This window comes from Artibeus jamaicensis, unplaced genomic scaffold (genome assembly GCF_021234435.1).
Source record: "Artibeus jamaicensis isolate MK-2021 breed Jamaican fruit bat unplaced genomic scaffold, CSHL_Jam_final contig_233, whole genome shotgun sequence".
In the NCBI taxonomy this organism is placed as follows: domain Eukaryota; kingdom Metazoa; phylum Chordata; class Mammalia; order Chiroptera; family Phyllostomidae; genus Artibeus; species Artibeus jamaicensis.
The window spans coordinates 32,056,647-32,078,140 of NW_026521486.1; the positions used below are offsets into that span (position 1 = coordinate 32,056,647).

Genomic DNA, 21,494 nt, shown 5'->3' on the forward strand with positions numbered 1-21,494 from the left:
TTCAAAGAAGTACTCATATAAATGACTACATTTATAAAAATAGATATTAAATCTACAGGCTTATTCTCTTAATACCCTTTCCTTATTTTGGAAGTAGCACTGGTTCTAGAATTTGATTTCTTTTACATTGCCTTCATAAAATCTAAGGTCCTTTTATAAATTTCTTGTCTAACACAAAAATAAGGTTATTAAAGATAAATTTAACATAACACAAGAACTATGCAAAATGTTTTTATCAATTTGGCAAGGAAACTGCTGGACAAAAATAATATTTACAAAAATTATAAACAATTAACTTTTAAATGTTTTATTTATTTTTTATTTTTCTCAAGAATAATAATTTAATGATTAAATAAGTTAACTCGATTTTATGGAGTATAAAACTAACTTAATTTTTAATCATTTTTGTCATGATTCTGTCATAAACTCAGATTATCAAAATGTACATAGAAGGGGAAATTATAAATTTCATACACTGTGATATAGGCAATAAGTAAAGCAAAGCTGCTATTTTCTAATATACAGAATAAGACAAAAGAAACCAAATGTTTTAAATAACAAAAAGTTAATAGATGTATGTATTCCAAAATAACCATTTTAGATGTTAAGATTTTTTTCATAATAAAATCTTACAAATAAATTCAGAAATAGAAACAATGAATTCAAAATGCTTATACTGCATGAGGAACTGGATTGCAAGTTACTAGTGTTACTTTCTATGCACATGGTTTAAGATGTTATTCCTCTTAATTTAGGCCTGAAATGAAAAATATATACATGCAAAAATAAATGCTGAATTTTATATCTACACTATGATTAAATCAGTAAAATGCAGCTCTCTGAACATGGTAATCATGAACTTTACAAAATTTTTATATTTTAATTGTAGTAACGGAAAATGATCACTATTCACATTATCTTTTAACTGAAATGCCAAAAACGGGAGAAAAGGCTTGGATGGAAAGCTAACAAGGAACAGAAACAAATTAGAAAAAAATAGAAAAAAATAAAAGGTGGGTGGAAGTGCCTTACCAGTTTTGGGTGTCAAACTCAAATCTGTGTCAGAAGAAGAGGACTGTCGACTGTAGGACTTGGAAGGTGAAAAGGAATAAGTTTGGTTTTTCAGAGGGGTTGAGGGTCCTGATGAGTGAGTATTGGGGTTGGGATCTTCATTGAAGGGAATCCTGCCAGAAGAAGGTGGAAAAATATTAAGTAATCATGTGCCAAAGGACTTGATGGAAGGCAGCATGATCCAAACACCAGGAAAGTATTGGGGCGGGGCCAGCAGTCATTTCTTAAGTGTGGAGCTGGGTCTGAGGCCAAGGTCAACCAACTGCTGTTTAACCATTCATCATTCTTCAGATAAATAATTATCTGCATTGAAATAGTCAATAAGCCAAGTAAAAAAGCAAAAAAAAAAAAAAGCATGAAACGACAGACTAAGAGTGGGGGGTAAAAATATCACAAAGAGAAATAAACAAAAAATAAATATGTGACTGAAAACTTTCAAATAAACAATGCTTTTTTTTAAGTCACAAAAGAAAAAAATGATGAGACCGCAAATGGTGTGTGTAAATATTCACAATTGTTTTTATATTTGCACACACACAGATATTGTCAAAAGAAAAATGTTTCCTTATCCTATAGCATCAAGAGTGCCACAGCTAAAAACACAGCAGAGAGGAAAATTAATATAGCTACAGAGAAACATTGCATTTTATGCACAATAGTTGCTTACCTGTTTTCCAATAGTTCTCTTCCACAGAATGAAACAGACCCTACCTTAACAAGTTTTGTATAAAGAAAATAAGCAAGTCAGAAGCTTTGGCAGCTATTCTGTTTAGAATCCAATCATCGAATTCTATTCTAACCAAATGTAGCTGAAAGGTCAAAAATACATGCTGGAGGATTCTTCCAAAAATGCACAGTACACCTACACAAGACAGGGTTCTTAGATGATCTGTGGAAGAGACTTTGGAAACTGGAAGAACACTTTCACTCCCGTGTAGTTAGAGCCTTTGTGGTGGCTAAATGCAGGATTTCTTCACTGCAGCTGGACTTCAATGAGAAAAGGAGGAAGCCAAGACTTGTGGTACCTGCCTGCACTACCTGCCTGCCTGCCCTCCGCAGCCACTCTGCCCGTGGCCTGCCTTCCCCAGCGCTAGAGTCTGAGCAGTCTCGTACCAGTATAGATGAGAGTGGGAACAGACACAGAGAAGTTCTGAGTAAGCCGTGAGCCAGTAGCAGTATGAATTGGGCTGTTGTGAGTCGAGCGGCATCCATGGCTTGGAGGATGAACCAGCGGAGACCTGAGGGAATTTTTGATCAAAGTGGAAGAAAAGAAAACAATACATACAACAGATAGCAAAGTTATGTTAAAATAATTTCAAAGGAGCTTCAGTTAGGGGAGAGGACTTATTTTTTTAGTCCCTAGCATGCAAAAAACAAGTTGAAAAAAATTTTTTTAAAAGCTAAATATTCATTCACTAGGATATGGTTATCGTTTTAAAGGATCAGATTAATAAATTAGGACTGGAATATGAAAAATAGCAAGTAAAACTGTCAGTAGAATTAATTTTTTAAAAAAGACTAAGATTTGGATGGAAGTTGCTTTAAAATGTTTGTTATGTGATCACCATAGAGGTCACTACACAGTATTTTAGGGAGAAAACACCCATAAAAGTGAAAAGTCAAATATAAAGTTCTTATATTACCTTTGAAACTGAGATATGAATAATTGTTGGTATAATTAATTATATTTCCCATAAAGAAAGTTTTACTAACAAAACTGTTTCTGTCTAGAACATCAAGATCATCTAGAATGTTCTGTCTAGAACATCTAGAACATTCTTATACTTAAGAATAAGAAAAGCAATAGCATAAAGACAAATAACTGAACTGAATGGATATAAGTGGATATAAAAATTGTGGATTTTAGCACAAGTATATAGCTTAAATCCAAGTTATCCTGGGAAAAAAAACAGAGTGAGGAAATACTGCTTTTAAAAACATATTAATGCAATGTACATGATTTCTGTCTAGTCCTCTCAAACAGAATATATTATTTAAACTTAAACAGTTAAAACTATATTCTGAATTAAAATTTTGTAAGATATCAACTTATGTCCTGAAAAGACCACCTGTATGTGGTCTTTGTGCATGTATGGATGATATATTTAAATCAGTTACACAGGTATATATTCATATATAACATTTCAAATTTTCACAAAGAAACTTGGCTAAAAGGACACAATGATATTGGATGGGGGGAAAAGGTATATTATGTAAATAAGAATCCTGGACTTCATACTAGTAATTATTTCACTATGTACCTTTGCTTATGCACAACGAGGTGAAAGGAATTATATGTGAATACACTGAAAAAATTTCATATTCCATTTTTTTTTAGAATTCACATTACAAGCAGGCCAAGACCCAACTTTTCCTGGTATTTTCCCTTTTGCATTGCCCAGCAGACATTCCCAACAATCACAATTTGTCAAGGTTCAAACATGAGATATCATTAATTGTCAATAATGGTCTACAGACTACTTTCTGAAAATATCACTGATTTTACAACAGGACAAGTGTTTCTGATTCTGTTGCTAGTTTAAATTTAAAATGTGTTCAAATTTTGATCATAACTGATCAAAATCAAACATCTCATTAGTGACTTATTTGTATACAAACTGAGTAAGTTTTTATTTTTGCTTTTTTCTTTCTCTGTTGAAGTGACTATCAGTCCATACAAAGGAGAAATTATGGCTAAAGTCTCTTAGAAAGTACTATTCTCTAAAGCAGAGAAGCAATAAATCATATGTAAATGCACTTTCTACTATCAAGATAGCTCATCTAGGAAACACCAAAAATATTTATATGGTACATTACATTAAGCACCTAAAAATGAAAAAAATACTGATGGAGTAGAACACACCATTAATAAAGGTAAAATAAAATGAACATTGCAAAGTGTTCAAATTATGATATCAAATTAAAATCCAAAAATACTGGAGCATCTTCATAATGTATCTTTGGAGTTTTAATTCCTATCAGGCTCTTTGCATGAACTATCCTAGTGACACTTCTAATATCAATCCATCCAGACAGGAACATAGTCCAAACTACCTTTGATCAAATTCCTGTCCAGAATCGAAATATTATAATTAAATACCAGAATAATTATAATCAACTGAATCCTAAGCCAATTTTAAGCTTGCACTCAAATTGGTTCATTATCAAAAACACAAAGAAGAAATGAAGCAGCCTGAGTATTGAGGTTATTTTTTTTTTAATTACATGACTTAGGTAGTAAGATGTCTTTCAGAAAATCTTAATAAAGCAACTTAAATTCTTCATTGTGTGAATATTTTAAGGCAAATGGCTCTAACAAACTTAGAAAGGAGAAAACTTACACAAACCCAGAAGATTTACATTACTGAAACAGATCTCAGAGGGGATGGGGAGTGCAAGAGACTAGCCAAAGAACATATATGCATTATATGCAAAGCCCATGGACACAGACAATGTGGTGGGGGTGGTTTGGTAGAGGGAGGGAAAGGGGGGAAATGCAGGACGTCTACAATAGTGTCAACAATAGACATTCCCCTACTACCCATACATCATTCTAAGACACCAACAGTAATATAACTTTTTCTTTCCACTAGGTAATTTAGTAAAAGAGTGAAACTTCAGCCATCACAGCTATGAAAGCCGGACCCCTTCAGGCAGCTGTAGGTAAAGATGAAGGTGGCCAGAAGAGGAGGGATCCAGGTCCTTACTGAAATTTGTTATGGGAACATGAAAGAAAAATATGAATTCCCCCCAAAATCTACTCCTGCAATCTGACTTTACCTGTAGCAGCAGGCAATTGATATATTTTTAAAGCACATTTTAGATGGAATATAAAGGAATTCATTCTTGCAATTTATTTAAAATTTATTTCACTTGCAATGTATTTCCAAATAAAATTAGGAAATTTATTGTACTCTCTCTTGTGATCAAAATTTAATCCAAATAAACAAAGGCCAGTAGAAAGGAAATAATTAAACAAAAAGAATAAACTTAAAGAGGAAAATCTCATTTTTTAAAATATTGTTTAAAAACAAAGTTTGTGATTATTTCCTAACCAGCCTTTCTTGACTACTGAACTAGGAGAACATTTCTGTTCTCTGACAAGGAGAATTCTGACTCCTTGATGAGACAGGAAAGGGGTCAGCAGGCCAAATCCAATCTGCCACCTGGTTTGTTAGGAGCTAAGTTTTACTGAAACATAACCACGCTCATTAATTTGCATACTGTTGATGGCTACTTTCACATACAGCAGCAGAGTTGCTGTACCTTCTGATCATTTTCCAAAAAAGCTTGTTGACCCTCAATCTAGGAGAATCTCTAGATCAGTGATTCTCAATGGAAGTACTACTGACATTTAGGACGGAACAAGTATTCCTTGCACAGAGTTGTCCCTTGCTGTGCAGAACAGTCAGCTTGTCTCCAGCAGGACCACCTCCCTCACCCGTCATCATGACAGAAAGTTTCCATCTCAAACATTCTCTTTTGACAGCACCAGCACCACCACGTTGAATGATGACATACAGGCTGAATCCAGTCAACAGTTTTGTTGGATGACACAGTTTTTCAAAAATGTGTGAGCCTAAATTCCTTTAGATAAGGATCAGCAAACTCTTTTTGGGGGGATAAACAAAAATAGAAACTATGTAGCTAGTGCCTGAAATATTTACTATCTGGCATTTTACAGAGAAAGTTTGCCAGCATCCGCTTTATACAGTCCCCATTATTAACTATATAATTACACTGAATTATTTATATAAACTACTTGGCCTCTGTAGACATTCAAATTTAAGACCTGTGCACAAGTCAATCTTTCCTGCTTTCTATGGTATTTTGCTAATAATAAGCATGATTGAATTATCTGGTATAGGGTTTTAAGGACTCCCCAAAGAATAAGTACAATTCCACACAATGCATAAATATTCATTTTATGCTTTGGATACACAGTTTAAAGATATTACTTTATTTGAATTTCATATTAAGGTTATAAATAAAATATTTGAAATATTTAAACAGTTTTAAGCTTGAAGTGTTGATAGTCAACTCTGATAAGAAAAATCACCATAGGAAAAAATGTATGTTGAACAACACTACCAAAATGTTTCAAATCAAATGAAAATGTACAGGTAAAAGACAAAAAGCTCCTTAAGATCAATTCATTGATTCATACTTACTCCTTCATTTCTTTGGATGGGGAATTACATGCAGGAAGGAATGCAGCTGGGCTACTTAATTTATCCAGTGTGCACGCTGTTCCTATGGCTCGTACCACCAGACCAGACTCGCCTTCCAGATCAAAGCACTGCAGGTATCCAACAACCGCATTTCCTCTCATTTCAAGCACTTTCAAGCCAATCTTCCTCTGCAGTTCACCTACCAAAAAGGAAGAAAATACATTCTGCTTTATTTCTCCACATTATATAAATTTAAAAGAATCTAAAAAATCATGGATTTTTAGAACTTGAAGGGAACCTAAAAGGTTATCTGATTCAGCATCCTACTTTCAGGGAGATAAGATATTATTAGCTACATTTTACAGATGTGGCAGATAAGGTTCGCTCATTAATGAATTCATTTACCAAATAATTTCTGGTTGTGTACTACACACCTGGCACTCCTTTCTCCTAAGTATGAAGGATACAGAGATGAACTAGAAAGATAAAGCTCCAAAATCTAATGCAGTTTACTTAATGGTGAGAGAAACAGATGAGAAACAAATAAACAAATATACATACCACATATAACATATGCAAAACATAGAATGTAATATAGTCTAACATAAGTATAATCTATGTATTATACATGTTATATATCATATAATACAAATATAAATATATATAACAAGTGCATAATTAATTTAATATATTACATGTAATGCATAAGTATGAATATAATATATCCACACTTACTTATAAATGTTAATTATATATAATTAATAGTAATAGAAGCATAAATTATAGCTTATACATAAGATAAATTAAACTGTACATACATAATATATATAAATATCATAGGAGCATAAATATATACTTCTATTATAAATTTATGTATATTTAAATAATATATATTTGTAATATGTTATATTTCTATTATATAAAACACACATAAATTATATATAAATAATACATATTAAATTTATTTATTAAAAATTTAACCTTATTAAATATAAATATTTACACTTATTTATTGTCTAGTATACATGTATGAATGTGTAAGTATACACACTATCACACATACAGGGTCCAGCAGAAGTAAGGCCTGACTGAGTGTGGTTGGTAGGGTAATAATATGGGTGTAGTAATTTATAGTTTTAATTTAATCATTTCACCTAAAATGTCATGTGGTGTGCTTGAGTGTGATATTGTTATGTTACAGAATCACACACTTATGATTTTGCGATAAAAGACTTTGTAATAAGTGAAGGGCGTTATTTGTGCCAGCCCCTGTATATACATATAGACATACATTTTAGATGGTAAATAAGTTCTTCAAAGAAAAATAAGAAAAGTAATTGGGTAAGAGTGGCAGGGAGGAGTAGAAGGAGCTATAAGCTGTCAGAGAAGGACTACAAAAAGACAACATTTGAAGCATTAGATTACCTAAATCTGACTACAAATAAATGTTAGAAAAAACTAGAACCCAGTTTCCTACCTCCTTGCCCAGGGCACTTTCCACTACATCACTTCATGAGCACAGTTTCCTTTCACTGCCTAGTTAGGAAGGAATTACAAGCTTCTGATTAGATTTCTTCTTGTTACAAGATGGGAATTCATGCGTTAAGGAGGAAGGGGCCAAGGGTAGGGAATCAGTCACTTTCCATTCATAGTCGTCATTGTAAAATCTGAGGTAGCATGTCAAAAGGAAGTAAAAAATTGGGGACTATTAAGGTAATCAGTAATAAAGCTTTAAAAAAATACCTGACATTAAAGAAATGAGTCTCTGTCTGGCCTCATTTGATGCCCTTGGCGTACGAATTCGATCAATCCATTGATATTCTGGGTCTTCATTGACCACAAGTTCTTCTACAAATCCATGAATTATTACAGCTCTGTAGCACTTTGGAATGGATGTTGCTGTTAAAAGAATCACAAGGTTAAATTCAATTTAAAAAGAATGTACAACTAAGTTCTTACCTTTTGGATATATAGTACAAAAACATCTTTTGCTGTGATAAACTAAAATGCAAATATAATAATACTTCCAATTAACCAGTCTTCTAAGTTTCTTTTTACTCTTAAAATAATCAGTTTCTTTTGTGAGACCTCTCATTTTTCCCATGTAAGCATAATGGGTATAAATTGTACTTTTATAATTTAGAAAATAGCTAAGACTTCTTAAACAGCCTTTAATGCAAAACAAAAAAATCAAAATTAAAGATGGCTGATTATTATCTAAACAGGTAAAAAGCAGATAACAAATACAAAAAACTTCACTTACTCAAAGCCCTATGTAAAAGTTCTGTACACCAACTGTAAAACTCAAACCTTTCTGACATAATCTGAGGAGTAATGCAATTCTTCACTTTCTAATAATCATGGTTCAGTAGTCACTCTACTACCTAACAGACTCATTTAATATGTAAAACACCAAATGTCATTGGACTTAATTAAGATCTGGTCAGATTCAAAAAGAGGAAAACCTGAGAACATCTTCACCAAACTAGTTTCTTAACACAGACCTCTGTGCCTTGAAGTTAATGACTCAGGATTTTTCAACCCTATGAATCCAAAGTAGCTATGAACTGCCCAAATTGCTCAATTCTAACCCATACTGCTTGGTATTCATGGGGCTCCATACCTATAGAATCCTATGTAACTTTTGGTAGTAGCGCAGTGATTGATTGTAGCACTCTACTCCTATCTTTCAGTGTCCTGTACTAGAGTAAAATAGCACTAGATCTTTTTTCTTTTTAACAGTTATGCAAAGTTTAATATAGTCATGTGACCAAAGAAACTTGTTCTAACTTATGAAAGAAAAATTTAGCCCTGACTTGGTGTGGCTCAGTGGACTGAGTGCTAGTCTTCAGAACCAAAGGGTTAATGGTTCGATTCCCAGTCAGGGCACATGCCTGGTTGTGGGCCAGGTCCCCAGTGGGAGGCATGCGAGACGCAACCACACACAGATGTTTCTTTCCCTCTCTTTCCCCTCCCTTCCCCTTTATTTAAAAATAAATACATAAAATATTTTTTAAAAAAAGGAAAAATGTAACAGCCAACAAAATATTACTCTCTGTGAAGTAATAGAACAAATGTGTGAGTTATTTTTAATCTTGTTTTTCATAGATGTTGACCAGCTGATACAAAAGTAAAACCTGCATTTGATGAGTGGCTGGCTACACGTTCCTCCATGGGTTGGTACCCACTAATTATGGCCTTCAAGGCCACAGGAGACTTCTACAAGATATACGTCAGTCCATCCACGACAAAAGGCTCCGCAGCTGCATTTTATTCGACAGCCCGTGTGAATGAAATCTGAATATTCCACACATGTCGTCTCATCAAATTTGTTTCTCCAAATGCAGATATTAGAGGGTATGGGATTTGTTTTCATTGAGAAAGTGCAACAAGTCTTTCTCCCTCTATGTTGTTGCTCACTAATGACAACCAACGGGTATCAAGGTACTCTTTAGATACAGTGCATCACATCACTACTTTATACCAATTTTTTATATGCTTAAACATATGTAATATGTAGTTCAATAAGCCAGTGATTTTCTTTCAGTATGCGGCCTACATGAGCTGCTGAGTCTTCTTGTTCCCCACAAAGCACAGGTCAGTGTAGGCGTATTCCCTTCATTGTATCATTTTGAGTTAGGTCTGTAGCAAATGTTCTCACACTTTACCTTCTCAAATGAAAGGCACCCAGATCCAATTTCTCTAAGGATACATTAATTTGTAACACTGCAGCATAAAAAAAATTCTACTTTTGTCTTCAGTCCTGTTTCCAGTCCTTCTTATGTATCTCTGAGTTTTATTCTTATGTAGTGCTTTAAGAACAGTTCTCCACCTTCAGGCCCTGTTGGGAACCGCCCTGTCTGGTTTCAGAACTTGTAACCACCCCACCATGGATAAAGCTGAGTGAATGACCTTCAGACCTTAAGCCACTAAGGAGACAAAGCTTATCTCCCTGGCAGGAGCACTGCTTCTGCTTCATCCATCTCTGGCCCCCAACACTTGGATGGGTACTACCCCTCAGAGGGGGGGCAACCTAAGCCAGACACAATCACTTGGGAGTCCCTCAAGGAAGGACTTGGGGGGCTGCAGCAAAGAGAGGGTGATGGACCCTGCTCCCTGGCTATTCTGACATAGCCTGAGTCTTCAGCCCTGTGCTGGGAATGGCGGGTTCCCCGGGTGATCAGGCCTGAGAAAGGATATGTGAAATCCTGTGAAACCTGCTTTGCTAAGAATGCTCTTAGTTAAATGATAAAGGCCCAGGCGGAAAATGAGTTTGTTTTCTCAAAGTCCTGTAGCCCTTTAGCTGATAGATCCTAACTCAGAAAAAGCCCTAATAGTTCTTTGTATGCTATCTATTGTTTACTGCCTGACAATGATTAATGAGCTGTACCTGTAGTCCTGTCCAAAAAAAAACAGTAAAAGCCTGTCTAGGCAAGGGTCAACCCGCTCTCCCCTTGAGGAAGTAGCCATGCCGTCCCTTTTCCTCCACAGGACTCGGTAGTGTGATTTTGTCTCATGTCTCATCCATGATGCTGTGGACACTGCGGGCCAGTGCACACGTCAAAGCCCAATACCAAGAAACATAAGCTTTAAAAGTGAATGAGGTTAAGTTGTTCCATTAATATGTAGATTATTTAAAATTCTGAAGAAAATCCCAAAGTCTTCACCTGGTGGTCTTTCTGCTGGCATTGAGTGGCTCTTACCGGCAACATTTAATGTTATTCCCTTTAATCATGCTGACAGGCTGGGACAGCTGGAGTAGGAGCTGGCGAAGGGTGGGGCTGGGCCCTGCTGGACACAGTCTGCCCACGGGCCGCAGGCGTTATTGCAATGGCCAGGTGCACACATGTGCCCCACTGAATTTTTCTAACAAGCATTTGTATGAACTTATAAAAAATTAGATATTTACTTTAAAATCAGGTAAGTAGTCTCCAGAACTACAGCAATTGTTTCTGAAAAATTGACAATTTTCTCTTTGGCATTAAAATTAAAGTATAATAGACTTTCCATTAACCTTCTAAAATATTGATTTGATTTCCCATATTTAATAATTATTAAATTTCCCGTTTAATGAGTAATAAAATGTATTTACTTACTGCAAAAGAATTTGACTCCACACGATGACTGCCTAAATCGATTTAAGTCATTGAAAAGGTCTACTTTGACAACTACATTGATTTCCCCACGAATACCTGTAATTTCAAAAGGAAAATCAAGTTTCTACCTTAAAAAAAAGTATAATTAAATAATCAAGCAAATAAATGCCAACTAAAGGTTTTTAAATAATGTATCAATCATAACAGCAATGCTAACTTTGTTTCCTAATTATTTTCATTCCAAGTCATTTATTATATTTTCTGGAAAACATATACACATTAAGAATATATAATGTTCATTTTTACAAGTCTCCACTTATTTGAACCAATCAAACTGGAAAAGAGTACCATTTAAATCGATGATAGTAACTTTTGCTGAGTACTGATAATATTCTAAATGCTTTCTTTACAAGTACTATCTCATAGTGCTCACACGAACCCAGTAAGGTACTTTCTATAGTATTAGTATCCCATTTTACAGAGGCAAAAAAACTAAAGTTTAACAAAAGTTAAATAATTTATACATCATCAGCTAGTAAGTGGCAAAGCCAGGATTAAAGGTCAGATCTTTATTATCCCAGAGTAAATGCTCTTATCAACTAATGCAAGAATCTGATTGAACACAAACGAACTTTTACTCTTTTCAATACATATGCAAGAAAACTTAAAATAAGCTAAGTTTTTTAGAAGATAAGCTAACAAATTAAAATGACCCAGCCTCTATCTCTAAACATTTATTAAATATTTTTATTTGACTGTCCTGACTTATTAAATTCATACTTATGAAAGAACCCCTCTAAGAAGAGTGACTTGCTCATTTACCCACTGAAATAAGATTATGTTCCTCACAAAGAACCCATACTGACCAGCTATAAGAAATATTTAATATATTTAGAAAATTCACTCATTCAAATAGTTATTACCTTTAATCTAAGCTCAGATTAATTCTCCAGTAGCTTTTTTAATTGGTAATATAACATTTGACTAGATTTTATTTCCTGATTACAAAGATGATACATATAGTGTGGAACAAAATTAAGTTCACAAGTTGTGAATACACAAAACAGAGTTTATTCTTGTATTATTATTTATTAATTATTATATTATTTTATATGAACATCTGTAAACCTACTTTTACCTCACCTTCTATACATTGTAAAAAGTATGGAAAAAAGAAAAAAAGGGCCAAGAAGAAAAAATAGAATTACAGCCTAGAAATAAAAACATTCAAGGATATATATTTTATTGTGTATTCTGCCAATAACATTACATATGTACAATTCTTTTGCTTCTAAATAAATTGGAATCATTCTATAATGTCTTATAGTCTGGATGTTGTAATTCATAATACATTATGCATATTTCCTTATGCCATTATATTATGAAAACATGTTTTAGTTCTGGCTGTGTAAGTTATGGTCTACATATGCTCTAAATTATTTAAGAAAATCCTATTTTGCAACTTATTTTTACAAATTAGTAAATTATAATGGAATATAAGTAGTATCACAGTAAATATACACATCTCAGCAAACATCTTATTTCCTTATGATAAATGACTATCAGTGGAATTGCCAGGTCAAAAATGTAAAGTAGGCAGAAATATTCAAGACTGTAGATTCAAGACTGAAAGATTCAAGATGCATCTGCCACTTTTTTTCAGGTCCATTTGACATCCTAAAAAGACAGCATCTCTTTAGGCTAGTAGTTCTCAAACTTTTTAATCACAGGACCCTTTTCAATCTTAAAAATTATTGAGAATGTCATAGAGGTGTTGTATATGTGACTTATAGCTACCAATATGTACCACATTATAAAATAGAAGTGAAAATTTAAAATATTTGCTTCTTATTCCATTTAAAATAAATCTATGTTAATATAAGCAATGGTTTTTATAAAAATGACTATATTTGGAAGAACAAGAAAATAACTAGAGTAACACTGTGTTACATTTTGCAAATCTCTATGTCTAGCTTAATGAAATACAGTTTTACAACACTTGATTACTATGTCTAAAAAGATGACATCTTTTAAAGATATAATTTTTCCTGTTTTCTTTCTTTTCTTTTTATTGAATTTATTGGGGTGACACTAGTTAACAAAATTATACAGGTTTCAGGTGGAGAATTGTTTCTACAATACATCATCTGTTCACTATATGGTGTGCTCGCCACCCCAAGTCAAGCCTCCGCCCATCACCATGAATCCCTCTAAAACCACCACTGGTTCGACAAAAGTCTTTAGGATAAATTTAAAAGACTGTGATTTACTTTCTTAAAATATACTCCTTACCATGTATGGTATCATAAATTGGAAACCATCCGGAGATGACTGTTGCAGCTTCGCTGTAGAGTAAAGGGTCAATATCAATGTACACTTTACCAATGGCGTCATTTGCACTGTAAGTATCGTGGTCAAGAACTGTGATCTGTAGAGGTTCATCCTGTAAATCTTCATCATCCACCTAAAAGTGTACCTTAAAATTAAATCTTATAATTTAAAGATTTTCATTACTATAACTATACACATACAGCAAATGTAAATGATTACTTATTTCTGGGGGGAAATACAGCTTATATAAATATCATCCTGTGTTTGACTACCAATGGTACCCAGCAAAAATGCTTTAGAAATGTCACAATAAAGTTTACATATCATCTACAGATTAAGGATGCTAATGAGCACAATGACACCATAATTTCCAAGGGCAATTTCAGAGAATACAACTGTAAGCAAAATTTAACATTATTTGTAAGAAAAAAATAACATATGTTCATAAACGAAATTCATGAAGTAAATGTTTACCCTCTCTTTCTCCTTCTTTTACTTACTTCCTAGTTATCATGCACTTATTGTGTGCCAAACACTATGCAAGAGACAGGGACTATAATGCAACTCATTGAATGCTTGTGTCCCCCCAAAATGCAATGTTGATGCCCTGATCCCTAATTTGATAGCACTGGGAAATGGGGGCCTTTGGAAGGCAATTAGGTCATGAGGGCGCAGCCCTTATTAATGAGATTAGTATCCTTATTAGTAAAGACAAGGAGAGATTATCTCTTCCCCCTCATCATATAAGGACACACAAAAAAGACGACCATCTGTAAATGAGAAAGAGGGCCCTCACCAGAACCCAGCCATGATGGTACCCTGATCCCAGACTTCCCAGCATCCATAACTGTGAGAAATAGATGCTATTGTAATACCATATACCCGGTCTATGGTATTCTGTTACAGCAGCCCAAACTGATGAAGACAGAAAACAAGGCAAAAAAACAATCTACTCTCATGGAAGACACATTCATTATTTTGGCTGCCATCCTCTAATTTGCCAGTAATCCTCATCAAATATTGTGGCTAAATGGTACACAATATTATAGATAGTTATAATAGTAGGACAGAACACAAGAGGGTTATTTCCTGTAACTAAAATACTATACTTATTAAATACAGTCTATGAGGGTATACTGTTACAGCAGATATCCCACAGCATTAATGGAGACTGAGTTTGTGGTGAACTGAAATCACTATACCTTCCTAATATACACATAGCCAAGTGCATCTCTGAAATCCTGAAACTGTGGTTCAATTTTTTAAACTTAATTATGAAAGATTATGCCTTTTCCCATCCCATTTAATTTCTTGCTGATTTTAGGCTAACAATCCAGACTCTGAAGATTATTATAAGAATTAAAGTATATGACTTGATGACTTGTTTTTTTAAAGGGGGTCTTTTTCTATAAGACAAATAAATTTAAAATTTTATGGATAAAATTTCCATAAAATATTCCTGCAATGCCCCCACAAAAAATGGGGTTTTGATACCAGATAAAACAAGAACAGCAGAATGAAGACAACTTTGGTAAGTAAAGGTAAAGGTAGGTGACAGGTAAGTAGCTCACTATAGTAATCTGTCTAATTCTGTGCATATTTGAAAATCTCCGTTCATATGATGTCAAAATTAAATGATCCTTTTGTATTCTAATCCGTTCAGAATCACCTGTCATCAGAGGCAGTCTTCCTACACTACTGCACTGTCTACACCTTTAATGGGAGGAAAAGGATCATAAACTGAGCTGTTAACCATTTCTCCAAAAATGTCCCTCCAATCTCTAACTAATGTTTTCTTGTGTGTACTCATTCACCTATTGTAAGAAGTGAAACCAAAATTTTAGAGCTAAAACCAAAAATCTCTTAAAAGAAAACTTAGGGGTAAATCTTCTTGACCTCAGATTTGGCAACGGACCCCCTGACTTGACACTAAAAGCATGAGCAACAAAAGAAAAATAAATAAATTAAAATTAAATACTTTTGTACATCCAGGGAAATTATCAAGCGGGTGAAAAGACAACCTATTGAATGTGAGAATATATTTGCCATTTAAATATATGATCAGAGCTTAAGAGAATATTTTAAAATCACTTCTACAACAAAAAGATAAACTCCCCAATTAAAAAATGAGCAAAGGATTTGAATAGCCAGTTTTCCAAAGAAGACATACAAACAGCCAATAAGCACATGAAAAGGTTTTCAACAATATTAGTAATCAGGGAAATGAAAATCAAAACCAGTGAGATACCACTTCTATCTACCTTCTTCATGTTAAGTTGGTCACCAAGTCCTGTGAACTCTATCTCTGTGATCTAAATATTTTCTTTGGGGGGGGAGTTAAAATATGAGGTGATAACTCAAAGTAAAAGAAATGCAAAGGTCCCCGACCATGAGAAATCTTCAGTTAGTCATTCGTAATGAAAATGTACATTAAAATTATACTGCAAATATTTCCGACCTACTAGAACGGCTTACATTTTTTTAAAAATGACAAGTTTACAAGGATATTGAAAAACTGGAACTCTCACACATGCTGGAGGGAGAGTAAAATGGCCCAGCCACTGTGAAAAACAGTTTGGCGGTTCCTCAAAAAGCTAAACATGGAACTGACCATACGACCCAGCCATTCCAATTCTAGGTATATACCCAAAAGAACTTAAAACAGAGACTTAAACACATACTTATATGCCAGTGCTCACTGCAGCATCATCCACAAAGGCTACAGGGCAGAAACAATGCAAATGTCCATCAACAGAAAAGTGGGATTAACAAAATGTGGTGTATACATACAATGAACTGTTACTTGGACGCATAAAATTCTAATAGTTGCTACAACACGGTGAGCCTTGAAAACATATGCTAAGTGAAAGAAGCCAGGTGCAAAAGGAAAAATACTGATGATCTCACACAATGAAATATCTAACAGAGATAAATTCAAAGAGACAGAGCACAGATCAGAAGTTAACCGGGGCTGGGAGAGCACAAGCTGCTGAGCTGTTGCTAAGTGAGTAGTTTTTCTGTGGAGTGATGAAAAAGTTTTGGAAGCAGTGGTACTTGTACAACACTGTGAATGTAATTAATGCTACTGAATTGTACATGTAAAAATGGTTAAAATGACAATGTTTATGATATATATATTTTACCACAATTTAACAAATTTTGAAAAATCTGTATATTATTATCAAGTGATTTCTGACATATGCTAAAATTCAGAGAAATTATAGTAATATAATGCCTTTTTAATCTAGGTTCTCTTGTTCATACATTTATATTTTATTAACTGTAACATAATTTTTAAAAACTCAATATTCCTAAGAAATAATCTTACGGCATAGGTAAACTGCTACACCTGAAATTACAAAATATTCTTATCATTCCTGGGGGAAAGGGTCATCTAAAAGAAACCACATTAACAATGCTGACATTTAAGAACTTACCTCAAATTTAAACCATTCCGAGTTCCACTGAGGATTAAGGGACTTGAGATACACATCTGTTTTAAAGGTAGTATTACCAAATTTTACCTAAAAGCAAACGAGAAATAATACAGATATCAAGTATGTGAATACAAGTAAAATTTAATGTCAGCCAAGTAACTGGAGGATTAACCTTGGAGGGGAAAAAGATAACTATCCCCTAAGCCTTTTAAAGAGAAGAATGAATGTTCCATATAATTTTACTTTTTTAAAGACTTTATTTATTTATTTTTAGACAGAAGGGAAGGGAGGGAGAAATGGAGGGAAACATCAACATGTCGCTGTCTCTCACATGCCCCCTACTAGGGAGGGACCTGGCCTGCAACCTAAGCATGTGTCCTGACTGGGAATTAAACCAACAACCCTTTGCTTCACAGGCTGGTGCTTAATCCACTGAGCCACACCAGCCAGGGCTATTCCAGATAATTTTATAGACTACACTTGGTACTAGGAATTATACACTATTCTGCTTCACTAGTGCTAAAAGAGAATTAAAACATAGACCATTACATCAGTACGGAGAAGGAACCAGTATGCCCTTCACTAAATAGGAGCCCAGACAAAAGAGAAAGTTTAAGGGTGGAGAACAAGCAAAAATTAAATCAGTAGGTGAAAAGCTAGCCTTCTCTTTCCATCTCAGCAAGGAAATACAGAAAGACAGCCCATTGTTACAAGACCTCAGTAAGAAGTATATACTTGTTGTATTTTCTAACTTCCCCATATTATTTTCAAATTTCTTCTCTGTGTGCACACAGTGATCAGCAATAAAGGGTGCCCATTAAGAGTTTCATGTTCTTTTCTTTAGGGACAATGAAAAGGGTTGGATGAAGAGACTATCTAATTTCATAGCAGTCTTGGCAAACACGAAGTCACAAAGATTCAAAATGAACAAGGACGAAACAAAGGTGGTGGGAAGCAGGCTAAATCCCTGGGACTTGCTTCCAGCCAAGAACGGAGATTGTAAAACTTCAGGTGACTTGAGAAGTGGTCAGGAAGCCTAGGAGCAAAATAGCAAGGCAACTACTTCCTAGATTGCCTTCCCTTCCCTAAGTTTAGTCTCTTCAACTCTTCCCTGATTCTTTCAGTTATCACGACAGTACCTTTCCTAACCTCAGAATTCACTAAAGGTTACATTCACTTCATCCCAGTACCCAGCACTGAGTTTTGCACACTGCAGACACTTACGAAATGCTGGTTCAATCAGATAATCTATAAATCTCCTTTTCTTTTTGACCTATAATCCTACTTTTGGTATTATAATACTTACAGATATCAATGTTTAATCAGTCTAGGAAATTTTCTAAGACCAAAATATCCAAAACTCTTTTTTATCTTCTGTATGTTTTTCTAGTTATTATATCACTCAACTGGAATTATCAGGAATGATTCCAACCATATGGTACCTAGACAGTGTGGCTAGAGGATAAAAAAAAGTTTAAAAATTATATACAAATAGTAACTTTTTGCATTATAAAGAATTTGATAAAATTGAAAAATAAGAAACTGGGGAAAAGTACAAAATACATCACAAAAAGCTAATTTATCCAATTTTTAATCAGTTCCTACAAACCAATGAGATCAACAAACCAACAGAAAAATGGGTAAGAGAGACGAACAGACAAATCAAAGAAATAGAAAAATAGATGTGTTAAATATGTCAAGAGATGATCAACCTCATTCACACTAAGAGAAATACAAACTAAACCAACATTTTTATTTCCTAGGTTGGCAAAGATCAAAAAGTTTGAAAACAGGGTTAGTGAGGCTCCCTCTCACACTCTACTGGTGTGAGTGTAAACTAGAACAATCTCTACACTACATTTAGACAATGTAACATCAAAATTTTAAATGCCTATATCCTTTAAAATCAGGTATACAATGTATATACAATGTAAATAAGCAGCATTACAACAGCAAAAGATTGGAAACAACCTAGCTGCCCATCATTTTGGAACTGGCTACATTAAATATGGTAACGCCACACAATGTAGTTCTACACAGAAAAATGAAGGAGTTCTCCAACCAGTGATGTGGAACAATGTCCAAAATATATCTTTCTACTGCAGAACAGGGTACACTGCATAATCTGCAAAGATAAATATGACAGAATGTTATAAGACATATAAAATATGCCTTTATATGCACAGATTGTTTCTGGAAGGACACACAAGAAATGTTATCAGTGGCCATTACAAAGAACAGAACAGACAGCTTTGTTAAAGGAAAAACATTGAGAGGCCAATGCATTTTGTACCTTTTGGATTTTGAACCATGAACATATATTACCTATGTTTAAAGTATTACTTTAAAATTCAAAAACACTAAAAATTAAATGCAAATGATAAAAAACTTTATTTTGATTCAAATCATAGATTTCTTGATCTACTTCCAGGATTTTATCCTAAAGAGCTACTTCCACATAAAGAATCCTCCCTGCAAAAATATATAAAATACTAAATAGTCATTCAACAGGAAAGTAACTGAATAAATAACTAAATAACTAAAGAATCCTATTAAAAAGTACAGTTGATTCTATGTACTGTCATGGGAAAATGTAAATGAAATGCCACTGAAAATTCCAAGCAGTAGAATATGTGACTGACAGCAATTATCTCTGGAGAAGGAACTGGCGCGGTGTAGGCATACAGTACAGTGGAGGAGGAAAGAGTAAGGAGCTTTCAAGTTTTACTTCTGAGTATTCAGATCTTTTGTAATGGGAGCTGGGTATTTCTTGCATAATTTTTTAAAAATTTAAATCACAAATGTTAAAGAAATGAAACAATTAGGAGAAAGGAAATCTCAGAAGAATCAAGGTTACTGTTCCTTCACTAATTTAATTTTCATTATGTTTCAATATTCAAAAATCAAAGAAATACTTCATGTCTAATTTACTTAAAAACTTTTATTTGAAGTGAAATGTAAGTAGGATTTACAAAACGATTCAAAAGCCAATGTACTCAAGGATTTTGGCTCAACTGCCAAACACAGCATGTCACTTTTCAAGTTCTAATTTAAAACTCCCTTCGGTTTTCTCCCCCTATGTTATAGTACTATATTGTGGGGTTTCCTTTCTTTCTTTTTCTCTTTTTTTGGGGGTCAACTGTCCATTCTAGGCACAGTAAAGATACACACACTACATTAAAGAAACAAAAACCAAGACTTCAAAACAAGAAAAAGACTAGAGTGTGTATTTTGCCAACATTGTGACGATCCCCCTTCTTCTAAAGAAGAATCACAGTCCATTTGGTCTTATTTAATTCAAAGGAGATTTTACTACTCAGCAATTAAGTGAATGCCTAGCAACTTTTTAAAGAACATCAGAGACTTTAATGAGATTCCCTAGTAAAGTACAAGCATTCTCTTTCCCCACTCATTAGCTAAACTACCTTGAGAAAGTTATTTAACCTGTTACCTAAAGCTGCTTCCTCCTCTGAAAAGGGTGGCTGTTGTGCGCATTACATGAAACCATGCGTGGGGAGACCTAGCAAAGTGTCTGGTACACAGAAACTACCCATTCGATATTAAGTTCTTTTCCTCTCCCTGCTCCCTCAAAGGTTCCTCGATAAACACAAAATGATCATGAAGTTTAGCAGAACAATTTGTAACATGCACCTTAATACGAGGATATATTTCCATTAATGCTTCCCTTGTACAGAATCCCAACCCATTCATCCTTGAGATTCCTGCAAGAATAATAATCTTTAAATACTACTTGGTCTTCACTGGCTGTCTAGATGCCTCCCATATTGTAGAAATTCCCTCAACCGACAGTCTGCACTGCTATTTGATTGATTAATCACAGAACCTGATTAAATCAAAGAATTGTTAAAAATAATGTAAACAGTAAACATTAAGATAAAATATAAATATTCATTCCTCTTTTTTAAAAGAAAATTTTATTTATTTATTTTTAGAGAAAGGGGAAGGGAGGGAGAAAGAGAGAGAGACACACTTCAGTGTGAGAGAAACATCCATCAGTCACTTCTTGCACACCCTCCAACTGGGGACCTGGCCACCAATCCGCGCATGTGCCCTGATGGGAACCAAACCTGTGACCTCCCAATTTGCAGGCAGGTGCTCAATCCACCGAGCCACACCAGCCAGGGCTCATTCCTCTCTCTTTTAATGTAAGACCAAGGATCCATTTTTTAGAGTTATACATCTTTTTTTTTTTTATAAACCGCATTCATAATGTATTGTCTGTAATTGCCAGTTTGAGTTTCTCTAAAATATGGTGGTAGAACTTAAAATTGCTTGTAGAAAACTATGAACATAGAATCCTAGATTTTTTACACTCTTCATCTAGTTCAATAGTAATTTTTAGTGACTATATCCTTAAGTTTTTATGT

General features: G+C 34.2%; 1 protein-coding gene and 1 pseudogene across 6 annotated transcripts in view; both read right to left on the reverse strand.

Annotated features, from left to right (window-relative positions):
• Window positions 1–21,494, reverse strand: part of C2CD5 (C2 calcium dependent domain containing 5) — an 88,534-nt gene that overhangs the window by 61,107 nt on the left and 5,933 nt on the right. For 5 of the 6 annotated variants that reach the window (XM_037144809.2, XM_037144805.2, XM_037144804.2 and 2 more), the window contains exons 3-8: window positions 17,107–17,193; window positions 13,631–13,802; window positions 11,339–11,434; window positions 7,986–8,141; window positions 6,243–6,441; window positions 1,033–1,184 (exon numbers count right to left, since the gene is read on the reverse strand). In XM_037144809.2, the coding sequence (XP_037000704.2) occupies window positions 1,033–1,184; window positions 6,243–6,441; window positions 7,986–8,141; window positions 11,339–11,434; window positions 13,631–13,802; window positions 17,107–17,193 (862 nt within the window). Of the gene's footprint in view, window positions 1–1,032; window positions 1,185–2,184; window positions 2,280–6,242; window positions 6,442–7,985; window positions 8,142–11,338; window positions 11,435–13,630; window positions 13,803–17,106; window positions 17,194–21,494 lie in introns of those variants that run through there. The other variant, XM_037144810.2, reaches the window with a different exon arrangement.
• Window positions 9,430–10,931, reverse strand: LOC128626847 (leucine-rich repeat-containing protein 34-like; annotated as a pseudogene).